At 36.6% G+C, this 22,631-nt stretch overlaps 1 protein-coding gene across 4 annotated transcripts in view; it reads left to right on the forward strand.

The window, feature by feature from the left end:
- APAF1 (apoptotic peptidase activating factor 1) overlaps positions 1 to 22,631 on the forward strand; it is an 82,915-nt gene that overhangs the window by 21,966 nt on the left and 38,318 nt on the right. For all 4 annotated transcript variants that reach the window (XM_004464146.5, XM_058308591.2, XM_071219029.1 and 1 more), the window contains exons 11-16: positions 3,183 to 3,296; positions 3,771 to 3,955; positions 9,609 to 9,735; positions 10,660 to 10,785; positions 13,188 to 13,316; positions 17,226 to 17,351. In XM_004464146.5, the coding sequence (XP_004464203.1) occupies positions 3,183 to 3,296; positions 3,771 to 3,955; positions 9,609 to 9,735; positions 10,660 to 10,785; positions 13,188 to 13,316; positions 17,226 to 17,351 (807 nt within the window). The remainder of the gene's footprint in view (positions 1 to 3,182; positions 3,297 to 3,770; positions 3,956 to 9,608; positions 9,736 to 10,659; positions 10,786 to 13,187; positions 13,317 to 17,225; positions 17,352 to 22,631) is intronic.

The following is a 22,631-nucleotide window of genomic DNA, read 5'->3' on the forward strand; positions in this document are numbered from 1 at the left end:
TCCTGAAAATGCCCCCACATCACATCTCTTCTTCCCTCTCCCTTCCCTCAGCAACTACTGTGGCCACTTTCTCCACATCAATGCTACATTAAGTCCACTCTAATTCATACTCTATTCCTCCATCCTGTGGACACAGGGATGGTTATGTCCATTCCACCTTTACATCAAGAGGGGGCTTAGATTCTACATGGATGATGGATGCAATTCTTAGGGATTTGTTTTTAAGCTTTGGGAGGAGGTGAAGGGTGGAAAAGTGTATTGGAAAGGTATATTTCTGTATATTTACCGAGTGCCTGTTAGTGTATATTTTCTACTAGGAGGATATAGCACAGGCACTAAGTCCCTGCATGTCTTGGAGCAGACATGCTGGCGGGGAGACAAACAATAAACAAATTTATAATATGTCAGGGAGTTGAAAGTACTCAGAAGTGAAATGCAGGGTAAGGAGAAAGTGGTAATTTCTGGGTAGAATTGTCATGGTTTGCTGATAGATTTGGTGTTTATTATGAGAGAAAGAAAAGAGTCAAAATGCCTCCAAGCCTGTGAAATGTAAAGAATGGCGTTACCATGAACTGAGATAGGGAAGTCTGTGGGAGGAGTGGGTCGGGGCATTTAGGAACTTGTTTTGAATAAGTCTGATATACTTATTAAGATATCTGAGTGGAAATAATGAGGATGCAGTTAGATATTTAATCTGGATTTCAGGGGAGAGCTCTGGACTAAAGATTAAAGTTGGGAATTATCAGCATGTACAAGTACTTGATGTCACAATTACCAACTAAATACTCAAAATGTTAACATTTTGGAAAACCATATATACTTTCACTAATTTTTCTATGCTTAGGCATGTTCTGGTTACAAAAATGGAGTACTGCTTTGTAGCCCATTTTTTTATCACCTAGCAAAATATAGTTTACATTTAATAATCTACATTGGGATGATGGTATTCCAATAAATATATGTGCCCTAATTTACTGAAATAAACTATTGTGATATATATGTGAGTGTGAAAGGATCCAGTTTCTTACTTTTTTAGCCTTTTTTTCTTCTAATTTTAAAGATAATGGTTTATTTTCATTGGAAATAAATGAGAAAAAAACTTCAAAGAAGAAAATGAGGACCACAACCATTGCTAATGCCTTTTTTTTTTGAGGTACCAGGGGCAGGGATTGAACCTGGGACCATGTATGTGGGAAGCTGGAGCTTAACCACTGATCCACATTGGCTCCCCTGAGTTGTTTTTTTTTGTTTGTTTGCTTGTGTTTATGTTTTTTTGTTTTTCGGAGGCCCTGGGAACTGAACCTGGAACCTCCCATGTGGGAAGCAGGCGCTCAACTGCTTGAGGCACATCTGCTTACTGCTAATGCCTTTTTAAAAATTCACTTTTTGACCCAGATATGTTTTTTCCTAAATAATTTATTTTTTGATGGAGAAGTTGCATTTTAAAGAAAAATCATGCAGAAAATACAGAGTTCTCATACTAGTCCCTCTCATTATTAACACTTTGCATTAGTGTGTAACATTTGTTACAATTGTTGGTAGCACATTTTTATTTTATTTTTTATTTTTTATTTTTTTTATTTTATTTTTATTTATTTAATTCCCCTCCCCTCTCCCGGTTGTCTGTTTTCTGTGTCTTTTTGCTGCGTCTTGTTGTCTTGTTTCTTTGTCCGCTTCTGTTGTCGTCAGCGGCACGGGAAGTGTGGGCGGCGCCATTCCTCAGCAGGCTGCTCCCTCCTTCGCGCTGGGCGGCTCTCCTTATGGGTGCACTCCTTGCGCGTGGGGCTCCCCTACGCGGGGGACACCCCTGTGGGGCACGGCATCAGCACTGTGCATGGGCCAGCTCCACACGGGTCAAGGAGGCCCGGGGCTTGAACCGCGGACCTCCCATGTGGTAGACGGACGCCCTAACCACTGGGCCAAAGTCCGTTTCCCCACATTTTTATAATTGTACTTTAGTCCATGGTTTAACTTAGAGCTCATTGTGTAGTATAATTCCATGAATTGTTTTTAAAATTTTTATTCTGTTACCATATATATAATCTAACATTTCCCCTTTAAATCACATTTAGATATATATGTCAGTGGTGTTAAATATGTTTACAATGTTGTGCTACCCTCACCATCATCTATTACCAAAACATTTCCATTATTCCTAATGGGAACTCTTTACAGTTTAAGTCTTAACTTCCCATACCTTATCTGCAACCTGTCCCCTGGTACCTATATTCTAGATTCTTACTCTGTGAATTTGTTTTTTCTAATTATTTCAAATCTGTGAGATCATACAATATTTTTCCTTTTTGTCTGACTTATTTCACTCAACATAATGTCTTTAAGGTTCATCCATTTTGTTGAGGATATATTCTTATAAGCGGAATTTTTGGCTTAAGTGGTGTGTATAGTATAGTTTACATTTTAATATAGATTACTATACGGTCCTTCAAAAAGAGTGCCACAGTTTTCATCACTACCAGCATTATGTGGCAGTGCTTATTTCCTTTACATCCAGCTAATGTTATAATCACTGCTTTTAGAAATCTGATATAAAAAATGATAACTCTCCTTTGATTATTGGTGAAGTTTTAGCCGTACGTACTGCTTCTCATTTTGTGAATCGGGTTTCATCTGTTGTCTTTACCTAATTTTTTATTGGTGATTTTTCTTTTTCTTATTGTTATTGGGATTCTCCATAAAGAAGTAAATTAAGCCATCTTCTGTCACATATGTTGCAAATAATAGTTTTTTCCTAGTTTTTTTGTCTTTTCACTTGTTTATATATATATATATATAGTATGTTGACTCTTTGAGGTTTTAAGTAGTCAAATACACCATTATTTTTTTTTGATGTTTTGCTTTAGCATCATGTTTACAAGACCGTCTTTACCCTAAAGTTACAAAAATATTTACCTGTATTGTCTAGTAATTTTTAAGGTTTTCTTTCATATTTAAATATTTAACCTATTTCATATTTATTTTGAGTTAAGGTGTGAGACCCATTTTATGATTCTTTGCAACTGTTGTTGGATTTCTGTTTTTTTTTCTCCCTAGATCTCTCTGCATCCTTAAACTCTAGATATTTGCTAAGTTCCTCTCAGTAGTGTTAGGATTATGATGGTATATTTAAAATTCTTTGTTCTCTTAACAATGCAGCTGATCCTACCTTTTTTTTTTTTTTAAAGGAACTTTGTGCTTTAATGTTTTCCCTGGATTGGATTAAAGCAAAAACAGAACTTGTAGGTCCTGCTCATTTGATTCATGAATTTATGGAATACAGACATATATTGGATGAAAAGGTATGCATTAATATGAAAAATAAGTGCTTGATGGATAGCTCATTTTGATATTTAATTCTAGATATTATATATGGATGAGAGTAATAGAAGGGCTAAAGAGAGTGACTTTCCTCATTTTGATCTTTGGTTATTTTAATTATTTTACTTCCTAGCCTCTTTATTACCTTTTTTTAACCTAGTGTTCTGGGCCCATGGATGGGATGAGGTTTGAGATTTGGGGAAGTATAATGATCAGTGGTTTTTAAACAAAAGAATATATTAAGAAAGTAGTATTTTGACAAAGAGATTTTTACCCTGTTCTTCAAAACTTGGACAAGGGGTCACTATTTATTTGTTACCTAATGGTTGGCTCTTGAATTTAGTTCATATAGAGAATATCTCATTTAAACCTGTGAAGTGACAAGATCACAGAAACAGAAAAATGTCAGATCTTCACTTTAGTTATGTTTCTAAGAAATGTCAGTTTGTCCACAGGATTGCACAGTCTGTGAGAATTTTCAGGAGTTTTTATCTTTAAATGGACACCTTCTTGGACGACAGCCATTTCCTAATATTGTACAACTGGGTCTCTGTGAACCAGAAACTTCAGAAGTTTATCAGCAAGCTAAGTTACAGGCCAAGCAGGAGGTCGATAATGGAATGCTCTACCTGGAGTGGATGTAAGTAGGTTAGGAGAGAAACCAAAGGGAACTGAGTACTAACTATGTCATTATTTTCCAGGTAGTGAATAAGTTCACTCCAGGAGGATTTAACTGCTTTGGTAAGGGCTGTAACTTTTAATAAGCAATCTTACTGAAAAGTTCCAGAGAAGTAAGCATAGAGAAAATAATTACATTTTCAAAGTCCTTAGAAATAGATGCCTAAAGGTATTTTAACAAATCAGTGGCTTTACTTTTTTTTTCCCTCCCCTTCCCCACCCCTCCTCAACCAGTTGTCTGCTCTTTGTGTCCATTCGCTGTGTGTTCTTGTGTGTCTGCCTGTATTCTTGTCAGGGACACCCAGAATTCGTGTCTTTTTTTGTTGCGTCATCTTGCTGCTGCATCAGCTGTCCGTGTGTGCGGCGCCATTCCTGGGCAGGCTGCACTTTTTCGCACTGGGCGGCTCTCCTTATGGGGTGCACTCCTTGCGCGTGGGGCTCCCCTACGCGAGGGACACGCCTGCGTGGCATCGCACTGCTTGTGCACACCAGCACTGCACATGGGCCAGCTCATCACATGGGTCAGGAGGCCCTGGGTTTGAACCTTGGACCTCCCATGTGGTAGGCGGATGCCCTATCAGTTGGGCCCATGGCTTTACTTTATTGCAATATACTATAGTGATAAAGAACATGGGCTTTGGAGTTACAGACCTGGGTTCTAATTTCATTTCTAATACCCTGAAGTTTCTGATCTTGAACCAAGTTACAGACAACTCCTTTTTATGTGTAAAATGGAGATAGTCTGTTTTAGTTTGCTAAAGGCTACCAAAGCAGTATATCAGAAATGGGTTGACTTTTACGATGGATATTTATTAACTTACAAACTCACGGTCCCAAGGCTGAGAAAAATGTCTAAATCAGGGCATCAGGTGAAGCTCTGTGCCTGAAGACACTGCTGCCAGCAATCCTGATCCCTACCACGTGGCAGACATAATGGCACATCTGCTGACTCTCCCTTCGACTCTTGTCTCCTTGCTTTCAGCTTCTGGCTTCTTCCAATTTTCTCTCTGCTCCTGTGTTTTTTTTTCCTGGGTTCTGTTTATTTCAGCTTCTCACTTTCAGGACTTTCTGTCAGCTTATGAGGGTTTCTCTCTGTCCCTGCAGCCCTCTTTCTCCATATTCATCCCATTTATAAAGAACTCTGGTAAGAAGATTAAGACTCACTCTGGGCCTTACAGAAATAATCTAATCAAAGGCCCTTAACTAAAGTAATTTATTCAAAAAGTCCTACCTACAATAGGTTCACACCCACAGAAATGTTAATTTAAGATAATTTTCTGGGGTCCTCAAAAACCTTAAAACTACCACATAATCCTTTGAGTTAAGTATTATTTTTGTGGGGATTAGAGATGGTAGATACAAAGTGATTAGTAGTTTTCCTTACACAAGTCATCTCTAATATTAGACTGAGTTCTTCTATTTACTAAAAGGGGCAGGTCACTCTTGCTCTTACCTTGATCTTATCAATTACTGTAAAAAGGAAAGGTTTTTAATATCCCTTATATGTTGTGCTCATATTTGTTATTCCATTTAATCTGCAAAACCTTTGAAGGTAGATATTATTTGCCCTATTTAGTGTGAAAACTGAGTCACAGAGAGGTTGTGAATTGACTAGGCTCATGTGACTTGCTGAATGGGATTTAAACCCTGGGCCTGTTAGATTTATTTTCCATGCTGTTTCCGTATGCCATGTTTCTCTTATCTATAACTTGAAATATTAAGAATGAAGGGTAGGGGACATTGGAATTGTCCTGCAATGATGGATACAGGCCATTATATATTTTGTCATAACCTACAAAATTGTGCAGGATAGAGTGTGAACTGTAATGTAAACTGTAATCCACGGTTAGTAGCAGTGCTTCAATATGTATTCATCAATTTTAGCAGATGTACCACAATAATGAAGATGGTTGTTAATGTAAGAAAGTGTGGGAGGGGGAGAGGGTGGGGCATATGGGAATCCCTTACATTATTTATGTAACATTTATGTAATCTAAAGCTTCTTTAAAAATAAAAATTAAAAAAAACTATGTGTATTTAAAAAACACTTATCCTTAAAAGGTTATTGGAAGTGATGAATTTTCTACAATAGGGGGGGCTTTGATGTTTATCTATGCTTTCTTAAGATAAATTATGAAATAAAACATGTAAAAAAATGGTAGTTTTTTTCACATGGATTATTTACATGTAAATTGAATTCTAGGTTGATATCTATGAACTTTATGATCCTGGGCCCTCTTTCTAAATAAACCAGGTTGTTATAGGTGATTCACTTAATTCAGTTTTGTTCAATAAACATCTGCGATTCTGTACTTGGGTTAACTTGGATGTGGTATCTGAGCTTTTGTTTTTTTTTAAACTGAATTGATTGTATTAATTTTTGTTGGTTGTATTTTTATTTCAAAATTAATATATGTTCCTGATTTTTAAAAAATTAGAGGGATGCAAAATGAAAAGTCAAATAATCCCCATTTTTCCACCACATTCCCATTTTCCAGAATTAACTTTTGTTTAACACTGTCTTGGAAAGTGGAGGTTTCATTCTCCCTGGCAATTGCTCTCCATTGAGACTAGATCTGTCTTGTTCTCAAGATTAACTTGTTCACTTGTATCATAGCATTTGTCACACTTTATTATGATTATCTGTTTGTTTTTCTCCCATACTTAGTCCATACATTATGTAATGTAGAATAGTTTGGCGGTAGCAAAAGTGGCGATGGTGGCTGCTGGGTGTGGGAAATGGGAGGAAGAGATGAGATGTGGAGGCGTTTTCAGGACTTGGAGTTGTCCTGGGTGGTGCTGCAGGGACAATTACCAGACATTGTATGTCCTCCCATGGCCCACTGGATGGAGCGTGGGAGAGTGTGGGCTATGATGTGGACCATTGACCATGAGGTGCAGCAGTGCTCAGAGATGTATTCACCAAATGCAATGAATGTCTTATGATGATGGAGAAGATTTTTGCTATGGGGGAAGGAGTGGGGTAAGGGGGGTGGGGGGTATATGGTGATCTCATATTTTCTGGATGTAATAAAAATATAAATTAAAAAAAAAAACAAAACAGACTGGCTCTGCACTGCCTGGGCTCAATTCTTAGCTTTGCTATTTATTAGTTGTATATCATTAAGGGCAACTTATTCAGTTTCTCTTCATTAGCATTAGTATTTTATAGCATTGTGAGGATTAAATGAGAGTGTGTATAAAAGCATATATACAGACATATAGGTCTTAAACAGTACCTAACTCATTGAAAGTGCTCAATAAATATAAATTATTTTTAAGAATAGCATTAGGACATTGCTTGATCCATATTGTTTTAGTAGAAGTTTTAGAAGATTGAATGAATGCAGATTTTAGTTAGTGGCTGAAATAGAATCTTAATACTTGGTCTGATAATCAAGTGGACATAGGTTTAGTTCTTGTTCTCTTATGAATTGTTGTATGCTATTTTTACTTTTTCTTGCTGTTTCCTTTCTCCCATTGTGTAAACTGCATTTCAGCCTGTGATATTCTTTCACAGAACGATTACAGTCATTCATAGCTGTATTTTCTTAGTTGGGTTTGACCAGGCCATATTCAGTACTTTCTTTTCTTATTGTAGAAAAATTTAGATTGGTATAAGATTAGATTTCATTGATTTTCAACTTATAAATAAGTCATTTGTTCATTCATTCATTTGTTCATTTCTCTAATTCCTTTTGGCCATCTCCTATATACCCATCATTATGACAGGTGATCATGACAAGTCTTGAGCTTTTTTTGGCCTATTGAATAGATATATCGAGGGGAAAAAAGCTATTTCAAAAATGGACTCCTCTGAATTTTGCTGATACTTATCTTTTATTCCACTCTGCTTCTTATATTTTAGCAGTTTTTAAAAATCTCTATTAGTAAATTTTAATACTTTTTGGGCAGGGTCTAAGTCTGATTAGCTTTTTTTTTAAAATATATTTTTATTACAGAAGTTATGAGCTTATAAAACAATCATACATATGTGTAGAATTCCCATACAACACCCCTTTGCCAACATAGCACACTGTTATGGAACATTAGCTACAGATTATGGGATAATATCAGACTATTACCACTAACTATGGTCCAAAGCATACATTTTGCCTATTTTTTCAATACCTATCCATTATTAATATAGTACATCTTTGGCATTGATGCAAGAATATTACAGTATTGCTGTTACCTATAGTCCATAGGTTACATTACTGTATTTTTTCCATGCTTCTCCACATTCCCACCACCTTGCAATAGTGACGTACATCCTTTCTAGTTCATAGAAGGACATTCTTGCATTTGTAACCACAATTCTTATCCACCTCTGGGTTCACTGTATTATTAAGTCTCTAGATTATTCTCTAGCTTTCTTTCAGTTGTAAGTCTGATTAACTTTTGTGTTTCCTTTTTAAAATTTTATTTATTTTCAGAGGTACCTGGGACCAGTTATTTAACCTGGAACGTTGGATGTGGGAAGCCAGCACTCAGTCACTGTGCTATATCAGCTTCCTTGAGTTGGTTTTTGTGTTTGTTTTGCTTTCTGTTTTTGTTTTTTCAGGAGGCATCAGGAATCTAACCCAGGATTGCTGATGTGAGAGGCGGGAAGTCAACCGCTTGAGCCACATCTGCTTCTTGTGTTTCCTTTTATCGTTTGGTCTGTCTTGTGTGTGGTTATATTTTTTAAAGAATAATAACAGTGGCATCTTCATTTGCCAGGGGCTATTTAGAGAAACTACCATTACCCTTATTTTACATACAAAGAAATGAAAACTTGATAGGTTCAGTAATTTGCCTGAGTTTGTACACGTAAGTGGTAGAAGAGGGGTTGACTTTTATGGCTGACCTTAAACCTTTGACTCTTAAAATAAGTACAGTACTATTTACATATTTACTCCAAGGCAAAGTCTTGACTGAGGTACATGTATGTGAAATTCTGATACTGTTACTATATTTTTTCCCATTTTAAGTACACATTAAATTTCTTTACTATTTAGCCCATGAGAAATAATTTAATGTCTATACTGGTATAACAGTTGCTATTCAGAAGATTAAGATACAAAGAAAATGACATTGCTTTGGCAGTTTTCCTCTATGTCTGAATAATTGTAATTCAAGAAGCAGTTTTAAAGTGCGTCATCATAATGGTGGGTGTAGTATCATACTTTAGTTAGAAAATGAGCTTCAGTTTGCTGATGGCTTCTTTCCTTTTAAAAGAGAATGGAATTTTTTGAGGGATATCCTTAGATAATGATTTCTTTGCATATGTGATCATTATTAATGAATCAAAGGAAAATAGAAAATGGCATGTACTTGATTAACTAGATTTTCCAAACCAGTGACATTTATAACACGTGACAAATTGCCCTATATAGGGTAGCATTTCTCTTAAAATGCCAGTTTTGTTTCATAATTTTTTTCTCTTTAGGCAGTCTATGTTCTGTCATTTACAAGTTGGTAATTCAATTTTGTGAATTTTGCAGTTTTGGAAAAATGACTCTAAGTTAAAAGACAGTTTACTATCTTGTTTGTATTTCTTCTTATTACTGAACGAAAATAATTATTTTTACTTTCATTTATTGATTTTCTGTTCATTTTTCTCTTGTGTTTAGAAACAAAAAAAACATCAAGAATCTCTCCCGCTTAGTTGTCCGCCCCCATACAGATGCTGTTTACCATGCATGCTTTTCTGAGGATGGTCAGAGAATAGCTTCTTGTGGAGCTGATAAAACATTACAGGTAAAGCATATCTCTTGAGAAAAACTGAAAGAGACATGTATTTAATACTGTGCAGATTGGAATATATTTAAATGTTAAAATTAAAAAATATTACGCATTAGAAGTAGCAGAGAAATTGAAATCTTTGAACGTTTTATGAAAGCTTTCTCTAGATATTTCTAAATATGCCTTTATATTTGCATAACTCTGAAGTTGCTATGACATATAGAAGTAATTTTTATACTGTCATTCAGTTACCTATCATCAATGTGCCAGTTAAGGGTAATAAAGAGATGATGATTGTTAAAAGGCATAAGACTTTATAGCACAGTGGTCTGATTAAAAAACAGTGATTAAATATCTATTTTTTTGTGAAGGCTCAGGCATAGATTACTGAATGTAAATAGGAATTGGATTAGTTTATTTCCTAAGGTCCTTTAAGAAATATTCTTTAAATTCTCCTTTGTTTTCAGAAAACATGAATGAATGCTTTTCTGTACATTTTTGTCCTACCTTTTGGTTTTGAGGAAACAGGATCAAATTAGTTATAATTTCAATATTTTGCATAAGTTTAGTCTTTGCAGGATTATAACTGCATACCTTATTTCTATATCTGTACATCTTGCAGTTTATTGGTTTTGGCTTCTGAGTCACAGAAAGGATATTATATGAAACATTTTCTATTTAATTGTTAAGAATTTTCCAAAGTAGTGTCAAGAAGTGAAACTATACTCTGTCATTTATTTTTAATGATATTTACAAACATTTATTAATAGCTAAGGCATGCCAATTCTGACAAATTCTGATTTTTGGAGTATCTTTGCCAAGGTTCATTTCCATTTTGCAAAATAATAATGATTAAGCTCTTTCAAAGAAAGAATTTATTGAAAGGTGGCTCCATGTTAAGTGGTTTATAGTAAAAGCATTCTATTGTTGCTTGTTCAGGTGTTTAAAGCTGAAACAGGAGAGAAACTTCTAGAAATCAAGGCTCATGAGGATGAAGTGCTTTGCTGTGTATTCTCTACAGATAACAAATTTATAGCAACCTGCTCAGTGGATAAAAAAGTAAAGGTAAAATATTTTTTTCTTGAGTTGTAATCACAGAATTCATTTTCTTATTCCATAATAGAGGAACTAGGGTAAAAGGATTCTTGGTTGTTGACCTACTAATTTGAGGCACTGTAATCTTACATTGTTTGGAAGTTCTTTATTTTTAAGCACTAGAAAAATTCCTAGATTGTTATGACTGAGGTAGTTACTAGGTAGTGAGGAAGAATAGTTACAAAATAATGAATTTTCCTGCCATTTATACATGGGGCTGTAGTTAATTACAGTATAAACCTTTGAGAACATTATGATCAGAGTGTTGTTGCACAAAGTATTGTCTGAGCTTGAATTCCTGTTATAAAATATGTGATTTGTAAAATATGACCCAGATTTATTTTTCTTTATGAACTGGCCTATATTCAATGTAAAATATTGGTGAACAACAGCTAGGTACTGGTCTAAAAAATAAAGAGGCAAAAATAAATAAACCAATGGTAATTTATATATTTGTCAATGATTCCTTCTTGTCTCTTGTCCTAGATTTGGCTTTTAGCCAGAATTTATACTAACTGGCATTTAAGAGAAACTGAAGACTTGAAGGATTTTTTTTTCGTTTTTGTTGTTTGTTTCTTTGTTTTGAGGGATGTTTTATCAGTATCAGTGATACATGGAGGGGGAAATAACATTTAATCAGTGTTTCAGGCTTTTTTCAAAGGAGTTAGAGTACTGAATCTGGCTGGGGGGGTGGGCCTTGATGGCCCTGGGTGCCAGAAAGTTGGCTTGGGGATTTTTTTGGAGTTTTCACCTACTCAAAGAGGGGTATGGAGTGTCCAGAGTAAATTAACACCTTTGAAAAATCTACTTCTTGATAGATTAGATTCTCTAGGGCACTTAATAACCAACTGATTAATTCTGTAGTCTCTACTTTGAGTCACATTTGGAGTTAGTCTCTGGGAAATTCCAGAGTTGGAGCAGGTTCTTTGGACTATGAGTAACTGCTTGGAATTTACTTTGTCCAGAAAGTTAGGGCATAACAGGTAATTCTGTAGTACCAAATGCATTGTCATTTCTGCCAGGGCTTTGATTTTCTACTTGTCTTTGTTACTGCCAAATTTTCGTATTTCTTAAATTCAGAATAAAACAAGGAATATTTGTATCAGGCCTGCTTTGTTTGTTGGGAGCTGTATGGAATAAAAGGAAATATTACTGAGTTTCTGTTTACTGAGAACACAAAATATAATGTAAGAGGCAGACATACCTATTAAGGAATTCTGAAGTAAATGCTTTGGAAATCTGGGGATTCTAATAAGATACCAAGAAAATGCTATGAGAGGAGGGGACATTAGTACATCTAAAAAGTCAAAATTGGAAAGCGGACGTGGCTTAACTGATAGAACGTCTACCTACCATATGGAGGGTCCAGGGTTTGATACCCAGGGCTTCCCGACCTGTGTGGTAAACTGGCCCACATGCAGTGCTGCCACGCACAAGGAGTGCCTTGCCATACAGGGGTACCCCTGCGTAGGGGTGCCCCACGTGCAAGGAGTGCTCCCTGCAAGGAGAGCTGCCCTGTGTGAAATAAGTGCAACCCATCCAGGAATGGCGCTGCACACATGGAGAGCTGATGCAGCAAGATGATGCAACAAAAAAGAGATGCAGTTTCCCAGTGCTGCCAGGTAATCCAAGCGACACGGAAGAACACACAGTGAATGGACACAGCAGACAGTTGGGGTGGGGGGGAAGGGGAAAGAAATAAATAAAAAATAAATCTTTAAAAGTAAATAAATAAATAAAAGGTCAAAATCCCTGAGAGGGTACTTCGGTAATTTATTTATTTTGTTTGTTTGCTATGTGGAGCAGACTGCTTAATTACTTTTTTATTGAGAACTTAACACTGCAAGGCTCTATGCTGTGTACTCTCTTATATTATTCACTCCTCACTACAACTTAAAAAGTCAACACTGATCCCATTTTATACACGAGAGAACAGATTCAGAGATAAAGTCACTTGCCCAAGCCCACATTAACTGATGGAGCAAGGGTTGAAATCTAGGTTTCTCTCAGACTCTAAAACCTTTATTTTTTTTCACTGAGCTGTCTGCTCTTACTTAAAGTCCATTATGCCATCCCCTTTATAGTACTTCTCTGCATATGAAATCTTTCCTTTGAAGAATATTTTCTTGATATTCTCATTATGTTATAGATAGATATGTGTGTAGACTTGCAAGTAATTTTTTTTTAAAGAGCATCCTGACAAAATACCCATTTTAGGGGAGGGGAGGTATCTATTAGCATCATGTCAGATTGAGAAAATCAATGCCATGACAGAATAGATAGCACAAAGTGACTCACAATTGCTTTGCTCCTCTGTTCTACCTTTGAGAATAAGGGGCAGTTGTCAATTTTGCTTTCTCTATTCTCTCTAGATTTGGAATTCTATGACTGGGGAACTAGTACAAACCTATGATGAACACTCAGAGCAAGTCAATTGCTGCCATTTTACCAACAATAGTCATCACCTCTTAGCCACTGGTTCAAGTGACTACTTCCTCAAAGTAAGTGTGAATGATGAGAATTATATAGATAAATCTGAATTAGGCACATCAGAACATCTCCTTTGATTTTCTCATATATCTTATTAATTGGGCCTTTTTTAGTTGTAAATGATATAAACTTTTATATTAGCTTAACAAAAAAAAACACCAAAAACATATTTTTGGCTCAGGTAACTGAAAAGCCTAGAGGGAGTTTGGCTTCAGGCACAGTTGAATTCAGATGTTTATACTACATTCTTAGGCTCTAACTCCCTCCCCGTCTCCTGGCTCTGCTTTCCTCTTTGTTGGTTCAGGCTCATGCTCTCTGTGTGGCAAGAAATATGGCTACCCTTAGCTCCAGGAAAATAAACCTGCCTTCTCCCAGATTCCATAGATAAAATTTTAGGGAAGATCTAATTGACCCAATTTGAGTTACATGCTTATTCTCATTGGCCAGGGGATGTAATCCTTGGGTTGGCCTAGGGTCCCAAATATGGCCCCGTGGAGGTAGAATGCATGAGGTGAGGTCAGCTTTACTTGAATCACAATCGAAACTTAATTCAAAAGAGAGGTTGAGGGGTTCAGTTATCAGAAGAAAAAGGGGAAAAAAAGTAAAAAACAAAAAATAGATATTCCATTTATGTTTGATGATATTTTTAGTTAAAAAGTGCCATGCTAAAGATTAAAATTTCTGGGATCCTAGAAATATCAACTGACGTCTTCTGGATTGCTGTGAATTTGGTTTCTAACCTTTCTTCCTTGATGTCACACCAGCATTGCAATGGGCAGAGTATTTTTAGGAGGCATTGGGTAAAAAATTTCAATCTAGAAATTTCATAGATTCTGTACTCTGACATTTAAATAAGCTTTTTAAAAAAAATATTTAGAAAGTATTGAAACAGTATTGAAAATTGCATAACATTTATGTAATCTAAAGCTTCTTTAAAAATAAACGAAAAAAGGAAAGAAAATTGCTCTCTTTCTTTTTGGGGGAAGTAAAGCCTTAATTTTTTTTCTCCAGAAGAAAACTTACACAGAAGCTCAGTATATAAAATAGATAAAAGTCGTTTGTTGTGGTTGAGGTGGGAGATAGAGGTCTGCATTTCTATCATCTCTCTTGTTCTGTCTCTTATCTCCCCCTCTCTGTATTGCCCTTCAGACATGTTTATGGAATCCTTAGACCTTCAGAGCAGATTTTAAAACACTGTATTGGACCAAAATTATAGACTAAGGTAGTAACAAAATTATCTCACTATTATTGGAAACTTTAACTCAGAAAAGCTTTTCCCTATTGGAATAAAACCAGTTCTGAAAAAAAAAAAGACTATTGTACTATTTATTCATAATTTTTGATCTTCCTTTTAATGTTTTTTAGGTTGAGGAAGTTTGTATTTCTTCCTGTTAAATATAAACAAAATCCTCTAAACTGTGTGGGGGATGAGTTGTTAGCTATTTTAATTAAGGACAGGTTTTACTTTATGACCTATATACCACACCTGCATTACCATGAGAACTATTAGAAGAAAGTACTTTAAAAAATTCCTTTTTTGTGTGTGTGTGTGTTTTTTCTTCTTTATTTTCTTTTAAATGTTACATTCAAAAAATAAGAGCTCACCATAAACCCCTCTCCCCTTACCCAACTCCTTCCATATCAACAATCTCTTCCATCATCATGGCACATTCACTGCACCTGGTGAATACATTTTGGAGCACTGCTGCACCACATGGACAGTGGTCTACATTGTAGTCTGCACTCTCCCCCAGTCCACCCAGTGGGCCATGGCAGGACACACAATGTCCATCATCTGTCCGTGCAGCGCCACCCAGACAACTCCAAATCCTGAAAGTGCCCCTACATCATATCTCTTCTTCCCTATCCCTACTATCAGCATCTACCGTGGCCACTTTCTCCATGTCAGTGTTACAATTTCTTCCATTACTAATCACAATAGTTCCACAGCAGAACACCAGTAAGTCCACTCTAATCCATACTCTATTCCTCCATCCTGTGGACACAGGGATGTTTATGTCCAGTCCCCCTCTATATCAAGAGGGGGCTTAGATTCCACATGGATGATGGATGCAATTCTCCTCCTTGCAGTTGTAGACACTCTTGGCTCCCTGGTGTGGTAGTTAACCTTCTTCACCTCCCTGTTAGCTGGCCAGGGTAAGTCCAATAAACCAGAGGGTAGGAGTTGCAAGTCTGAGGCTCAGGGCCTGGCTGTCACATGTACAGTCCAGAGATTCAGGTCTCCTGAGTATACACCAACTGCAGTGCCAACCACAGGTCTGGTAAAAGTAACAGAAGAGGCATGTGTAGAAAGGTCATATCTGAGTCCAACTCTCTCACACTCAGGAACACAACTCCAGAGTAAGGCCAAATGACATGGCACTGAACTCCAGAGTCATCTGCCATCTGACCATAGAACCTGTGGGTCTCTGTAGCCCTCAGGAGAACCAGTACCTGGGTTTCTATCTACTTTGGCTGTCTCTCATACCCTGCTGAGGCGTGTGTAAGCGTTACCCTTTGATGACCTTCCAATCAAGAAATTTTTAAACTGAGAGAAGCCAATAAAAAAATATGATTCTGAAGCTGCCTCCATGTGATGTGCCCTATCTGAAGAACTGAGCTTACCTAGGGCTGAGATGAAGGAACCAAGGATGAAGACTGATTTGGGAAACAGACAGCTTACTTACTGATCATTTCCTAAAGGCTCTTGAAGTTTTTGGATTTCTGTCAAGATGAACTTTTGGGAATAAACGATTTCTTCCGTTGGGTTTAAATGAATAGTATAAATCACTGCAGATGACTTTAGCCCCTTGTATTTGCGTTTTTTAATACTTTTCAAACATCCCCCAAAAGAGAGTAATAAACCCCTATGGTAGCCATCATCCAGCTCCAAGAGTTATAAACATTTGCCAATCTTATTTTATTTCTCCCCACTTCCATCCCCTTTCTTTTTTTTTTTGCTAGAGCATTTTAAGGCAAATCTAAGACATCATGTCATTTCACTCAGAATACTTCAGCAGGTGTCTTTGAGAATTTAAACATAAGTAACATTCCATTTTCACACCTAACATAGTTAATAATTTTATAATATAGTTGTTCTGCATTCCTTTTCCCCAGGAGTTAAAAAAAATGTGTTTTTTTTTTTTTACTCTAGGTTTGTTGGAATCAGAATCCAAACTTCATGTGACATTTGGTTGTTATGTCTCTTAAGACTTTTTTATTCTCGGGGAGAGGATATAGCTCAAGTGGTTCTATAAAGGTTATCCTTTCCCTCAACCCCTTTTTTTATGCCAGCAATTTGTTAGAAATTGAATAATTTTGTCCTGTGGAATACTTCATGTTTTGAATTTGGTTGATTGCTTCTTCAAGGTGTTCTTTAACTTGCTCTTCTAACCTCTTATGTTTCCTGTCAAATGTATTTAAGTTCAAAGGCTATCTTAGTATTTTTTAGAATGTTAGTAGATTTTAGCCTAGTTAATAGAGTCAAGGTTTGCTTTGGGGAATCTTAGAAATGAACAGTTTTAGAGTTGAATAATGTAGCATTACAAAAAATTGGGGGTTAATTAATATTACATATTACTTTTTGTAAATGATGAGTATAAATAATAATGATCCAAACTAACCAATTAAAATAAATAGTAATTAAAAAAAGAAAAAAATGCAGTAATTATTTAGTTATTTAGTGCTCAAACTAAAAGCCTATTAACCTTTGAAGTCCCTTAGTGGATTTAGATGGTGATCTAAGGGCTGCCTCATTACTTGTTAATCACAAATTCTTGGCACCTTTATGTTATTATGACTTGATCATTTTCTTATAACTGAAAAAGCTTAAATGGGAGGAAAAGAAGAACTCTGCATGATTTCTAAGTTTTTCTCATTCAGCCCTAGATTTCAGTTATCTTTTCATCTTTTTCAAATAGCTCTGGGAGTTGAATAAAAAAGAATGTCGAAATACCATGTTTGGCCATACAAATTCAGTCAGTCACTGCAGATTTTCACCAGATGATACTCTTTTGGCCAGTTGTTCAGCTGATGGAACATTAAAGGTATGCTTTTGTGCATCATTAAAATGGATTGTAATTTTGTGGAAAATTTTAAGATTTGGTTATGGAAATAGGTTTTTGTTTTTCATGTTTCTTCCTTCAGTTTCCAGGATCTTACTATTATTTTTTATGTTTTTAAAAAATTATTGTTTTTTATTTTAAAAGATAAATAGATCACACAAAATATTACATTAAAAACCATAAGAGGTTCCCATATACCCCACTCCCTCCACCTCACATCAACATCCCCTTTCATCAGTAAGGCACATTCATTGCATTTGGTGAATACACACTGAAGCAGTGCCACACTGCATGGACCATAGTTTACATTGTAGTTCACACTCTCCCCCAGTCCAACGAGTGGGTTATGGCAGGATATACAGTGTCCTACATTTGTCCCTCCAAGTCCTGAAAATGCCCCATATCACACCTCTTCCTCCCTCTCCCTGCCCTTAGCAACTCCCGTGACCACCATCTCCACATCAATGCTACATTTACTTCTATTGCTAGAGTCACAACAGTTCTATAGTAGACTACCAGCAAATCCACTCCAATCCATATTATATTCCTCCATCCTGTTGACCCTGGGATGGCAATGTCCACTCCACCTCTAAATCGAGAGGGGGCTTAGATACCACATGGCTGATGGAAACGATTCTCCTGCTTGCAGTTGTAGACACTTTCGGCTCCCTGGTGTGGTGGTTGGCCATTCTCACCTCCCCTTCAGCTGACCTGGGTAAGTCCAATGAACTGGAGAGTAGGTGTTGCAATTCTGCTGAGGCACAGGGCCCAGCTGGCCCATGGACAGCCCAAAAATTCAAGTTTCCTGAGCATACACAAACCCCAGCGCCAACCACAAGTTCAGTAAAAGTGACAGAAGAGGCATGTTTAGAGAGGTCACATCTGAGTCTAACTCCATCACATTCAGGAGCATAAATTCCAAAGTAGTGCCCACTGGGAAGGCACTGAACTCCAGAGCCATCTGTCATGACCGTAGAACCTGTGTGTCTCTGTAGTCCTCAGGACCACCAGTACCTGGGGTTCTGCTGAGACGTGTGTAAGTGTGACCCCTCTGATGACCTCCCAACTCATTTTGAAGTCTCTTAGCCATATAAACTCATTTGTCTTTACCATTTCTCCCTTTTATTCAAGGTCTTTTTGTAGTTGCATCACCAGCTGGTGATGGTAGTAATCCCTCAGCGCTTGGGAGGCTCATTCCCGGGAGTCATGTCCTACACTGTGGGGAAGGTAATACATTTACATGCTGAGTTTGGCTTAGAGTGGCCACATTTGAGCACTCTCAGTAGGTAACTCTTAGGCACCCTGCAGCTCCAGGCCTAGTTAAAATTTCAAGAACAAAGTCCATAAGCATAGTCATCATATCAAGGGCCCATCATTGGACCATCTTTCTTCACTGGTCTGTGTCCTTGCACTTGGGGGATTGTTGCTGTTCCGTTGGGGAATGCGACAGAGCTCCCTCAGTTGTCATGTGTACCTTTATTTACTATGACAATATCCAACAAACAGCTGAACCTATCTATATTCCCTATATATGTGCCCTGGAGAACTCCCTCCCACCCATGCATCCCCCATCAATGACACCCCACACCAGTACACCTCCCCTGCCATAGTTGAACCCCTCTGTGATCTAAAACTTCTTTAAAAATGAACCCTAATATATTGCCAAACTCAATTAGTAGGAAAATGAAATAGTATTGACAGTTTTAAAGATGAGAACTAGAATACATAATAATTTAGAAAAACTAAAGTAAAAATAAATTGGGTTATTAAAAATGAAAAATATCGTGAAACTTTGTTTTTAATGTTTTGCCTTTCATTGCAGTTCATCCACTTTGTGCTTTAAACTCGATTCTTCTGTGAGAGACTTTTGAATATGTTATCTCCATCCTTCATTTCTTTTATATGTTGTGTCCTGCATTCCTAATTTCCTGCTAGTTGTTGCCATTTGCATAACATATTGTGCCTCAAACTTAACTGTGTTCCAAACTGAACTTTTATTTTTCTTCCCAAATCTGATCTACTTTTGTGGTTCCTACATTTATCATAATGTTGATTGAATCAGTGTTTAGAGATTATATCATTGTGAATAGTCACAGCTGAGTCATGTAGTATGAGTCTTTTTTCTTTCTCATACAACTTTTTTCCTCTGAGGTTAATAATTGTTTTGTTTTTCCATTTGCTAATTTTTTATTTATCACTAATCTTCAAACTCTTGTCTAAATTGCTTTTTAAATTGAAGCTCTTGTTTCATAGATGCAATTTTTAAAAATCTTTTTGTGTGTGTTAATAGGGTTTTTTTTTTTTTGCTTGCTTGTTTGTTTATTTGATATACCGGCTGGGGATTAAACCTTTTATGTGGGAAGCCAGCATTCAACCACTGAATGCAGTATAGCCTATACTGGCTCCCATTTTTTTTTTTTTTATGTTTTCATATCCCTTCACAGTTGTTTTTTCTGTTTGTTGAGTTTTCTTTCTGTCTGCGTATTGAAGATAAATGTCAGTTGTCTGATCCTTGTCTATTTGCATATATTTAAGAGTGTGGAACCAAAAAGTTGATTGGGAATTTTGAATTTATTTGTTGTGGGTTTCCATATTGGGTTATCTGGCTGCAGTGTTTTGACAGTGAACTCCTGATGTCAGATTCTTTAGGTCTTTTCTCATCATCTGTTTGGGTGTTCAGAGAAGAATCTTCAGGCTCCCAACTGTATTTAGTGAGAAAGTCTGGCTGGCAAATTCTGGGCAGATGTCTAGGCAGAGGTCTCAACATTTGGAATATAGATTTTGTATTAATTCCTCTATTTTCAGCATGGTGACCCTACTCTCAACCATTTTGAGTGTAGAAGAACCCTCTCTTCTTCAGCCAGCCTAGGGGCATGACAGGACCTGGATGTGTACAGTGAGGGAAGGGATTTCAGTAGACTTTCAGTGATTGCTCCTGATTTCACCCCATCTTCACCAGCCTTTTCAGAATTTTAGAGAGTGAATTGGGTTGCTTTTTTCCTAACAGCTGTCTCAAGATTTAGTTGTCAGGTGTTTTCTTATCATTTCTCTTTCTGCTTTCTGCTTTCTAGCTTTTACAATATTTTTTTGAAGTTACTCTTCTTCCATTCTCCTTGACTTTGTGAATTATACCTAGAGAAAAATTCCCTTAGCTGTTTTACTTGGGTTTTGGGAGGGCATGGAGATGAATGTAAGTGTTCTTTCTGTACTTTTAACCTGATCACTATTTCTGTCAGTACACTATTGTCCCTACTCACCTGTGCTTGAAACCTGAGAGTAATCTATCTTTTCATTTCAAATATATTTATGGATTATTTATTGTATACTTACAATATGCCAGATACTGTACTAGGCATTTGGGGTTTTTTTTAGTGTTTAAACCTGAAAAAAAAAAATTGCAGTTCCTGGCCTCAAATTGTTCAGGAGTTTAGAATCTAGTTGGGGAGAAAGGTAAGTGAATAGATGAAATAGATATCAAAATGATAAAAATATGTAGAGGATGCTGTGAAGGCAAAAGAGGGAATGGCTGACTATTGGGGAAGACTTCGTGTACCTCATGCTTTAGCCAAACTGAACTTGTTCTCTCTTTTTGTTATCTTTGCTTCTCACTCTGTTCTTTACTTTATGATGACCACTTAGTTTAGACTTTAGACCCGAGAATGTTCTTTATGCCTTTTTGGTGGAATCCTGTCCATCTTGAGTTGGCGTAAGATAGGCTAATCTTCTGAGTTGAGTGAGGTGACTACCTCCTGCACAAAGTGTTTCCTTCAAGCCTGCAAAATGAGTATAGCACACCTGCTGTGCTGTGTCACATGTATCACATTTGACATATCTTGTGTTACAGTCATTTAAGTGCTTGTCTTATGTCCTTCACTGGCCTGCAAACTTCTTTAGGGTACTAGCTATATCTGATTCATTTAACCTCAAATTGACTAGCATAGTGTTTAATAAATGTGTTTCAGATGATAAGCCCTTGCTCAGATCACACACTACGAAATCTTCAAACTAGAGAAAAATGTTAAAAAGTCTTCATTTGTCGTGGATAGGATTTGATTTCTGTATTTATGTTTGACTATCAAAATATAATTGTAGAGTACAGAACACTAGCAGCAGGGGGTAAACATTATTGCAGTCTTGGTGAGAACTGCCAGTGTTTGTGGCGGTTTTCCCACAGTGCTATTAAACCAATGTCTCTGGCTGGTTCACACTGATACAGAGACATACAGTTAACAGAGGTTCTGCAAAATGATACTGGATAACAGCATTTCAAGGTCAAAGACTTCTAAAGCTTTTACCTTCTGAAAGGATGTAGAACTGTAAAATTCTTTCTGCCCCAAATGGCTCTGTAATTTTTGATGTGTTTTGTAGCATATCAAGTTGCTAAGTATGTGATTTTTCAGGCTCTAATGAAAAATTATTTCAAAATACAAGTTTTATTTAAAAATTGCCATTTAAGGTACATAAGGGCACATGGGCCATGGATACAGCACAGTGACTCGCTCAATATGGTAACACTGATGGTGCTAGTTTACTTGGTCTCTCAGTATACGAAATTTTATCATCACTTCATTAGTAATTAGTAATCATTAGTAATCAGGACTTTACTAGGCCCAGAAGCAGAAGATGCAGTTTAGGCAGATGTAATGAAATTGGGTTATGTTAGTTTTCATTTTCTTTCTTAAATCCAGGGAATGGTTGTTGTGTTTTTCAGATTAAGAGAGAAACAGGGTGTGATTTTTCATATATCATGGATGATGTGACTGAACCTTCTGGCATTTATGGTTAGGTTTTTCTCCTTTTCTTTTCAGAGTTAAGAAAGCCTAGCTTTTTTAGTACCTGCTGCCTCTGTAGGTATCTTGCTTCCTTTCAGCATATTCTTTCTTTTCTATTTTCATTTTTAGGGACTTTAGTATGTTTCTAGATGCTCTGCTTATAATTCTGGTCCTGTGTAGTGTTCGTTCATGCTATATGTATAGTAGATATTAAGCAAACTTCATGGCTGGCACAGCAGAGGGCAGCAGTGGCAAGTCGTGAGTCTCTTCATGTCACCTTATTTCTTTCTTCTCTGGCTGTTCCTTCCCTGTTAACACCTAAGCTTTAGCATTTTTCATACAAAGTTCAGCTCTTTTAGCATTAATTTAATTTTACATTTTGCGTTTTGAACAGTGCTTCTAATTTTTTCTTTTGGGAAAAGTGATGAATGGCACTGGAGTACTTAATTAAAAGTCATGCATAGGTAAAGTGAATAATCATGATATTTAA

The sequence above is a fragment of the Dasypus novemcinctus genome, chromosome 12 (genome assembly GCF_030445035.2).
Source record: "Dasypus novemcinctus isolate mDasNov1 chromosome 12, mDasNov1.1.hap2, whole genome shotgun sequence".
Lineage (NCBI taxonomy): Eukaryota > Metazoa > Chordata > Mammalia > Cingulata > Dasypodidae > Dasypus > Dasypus novemcinctus.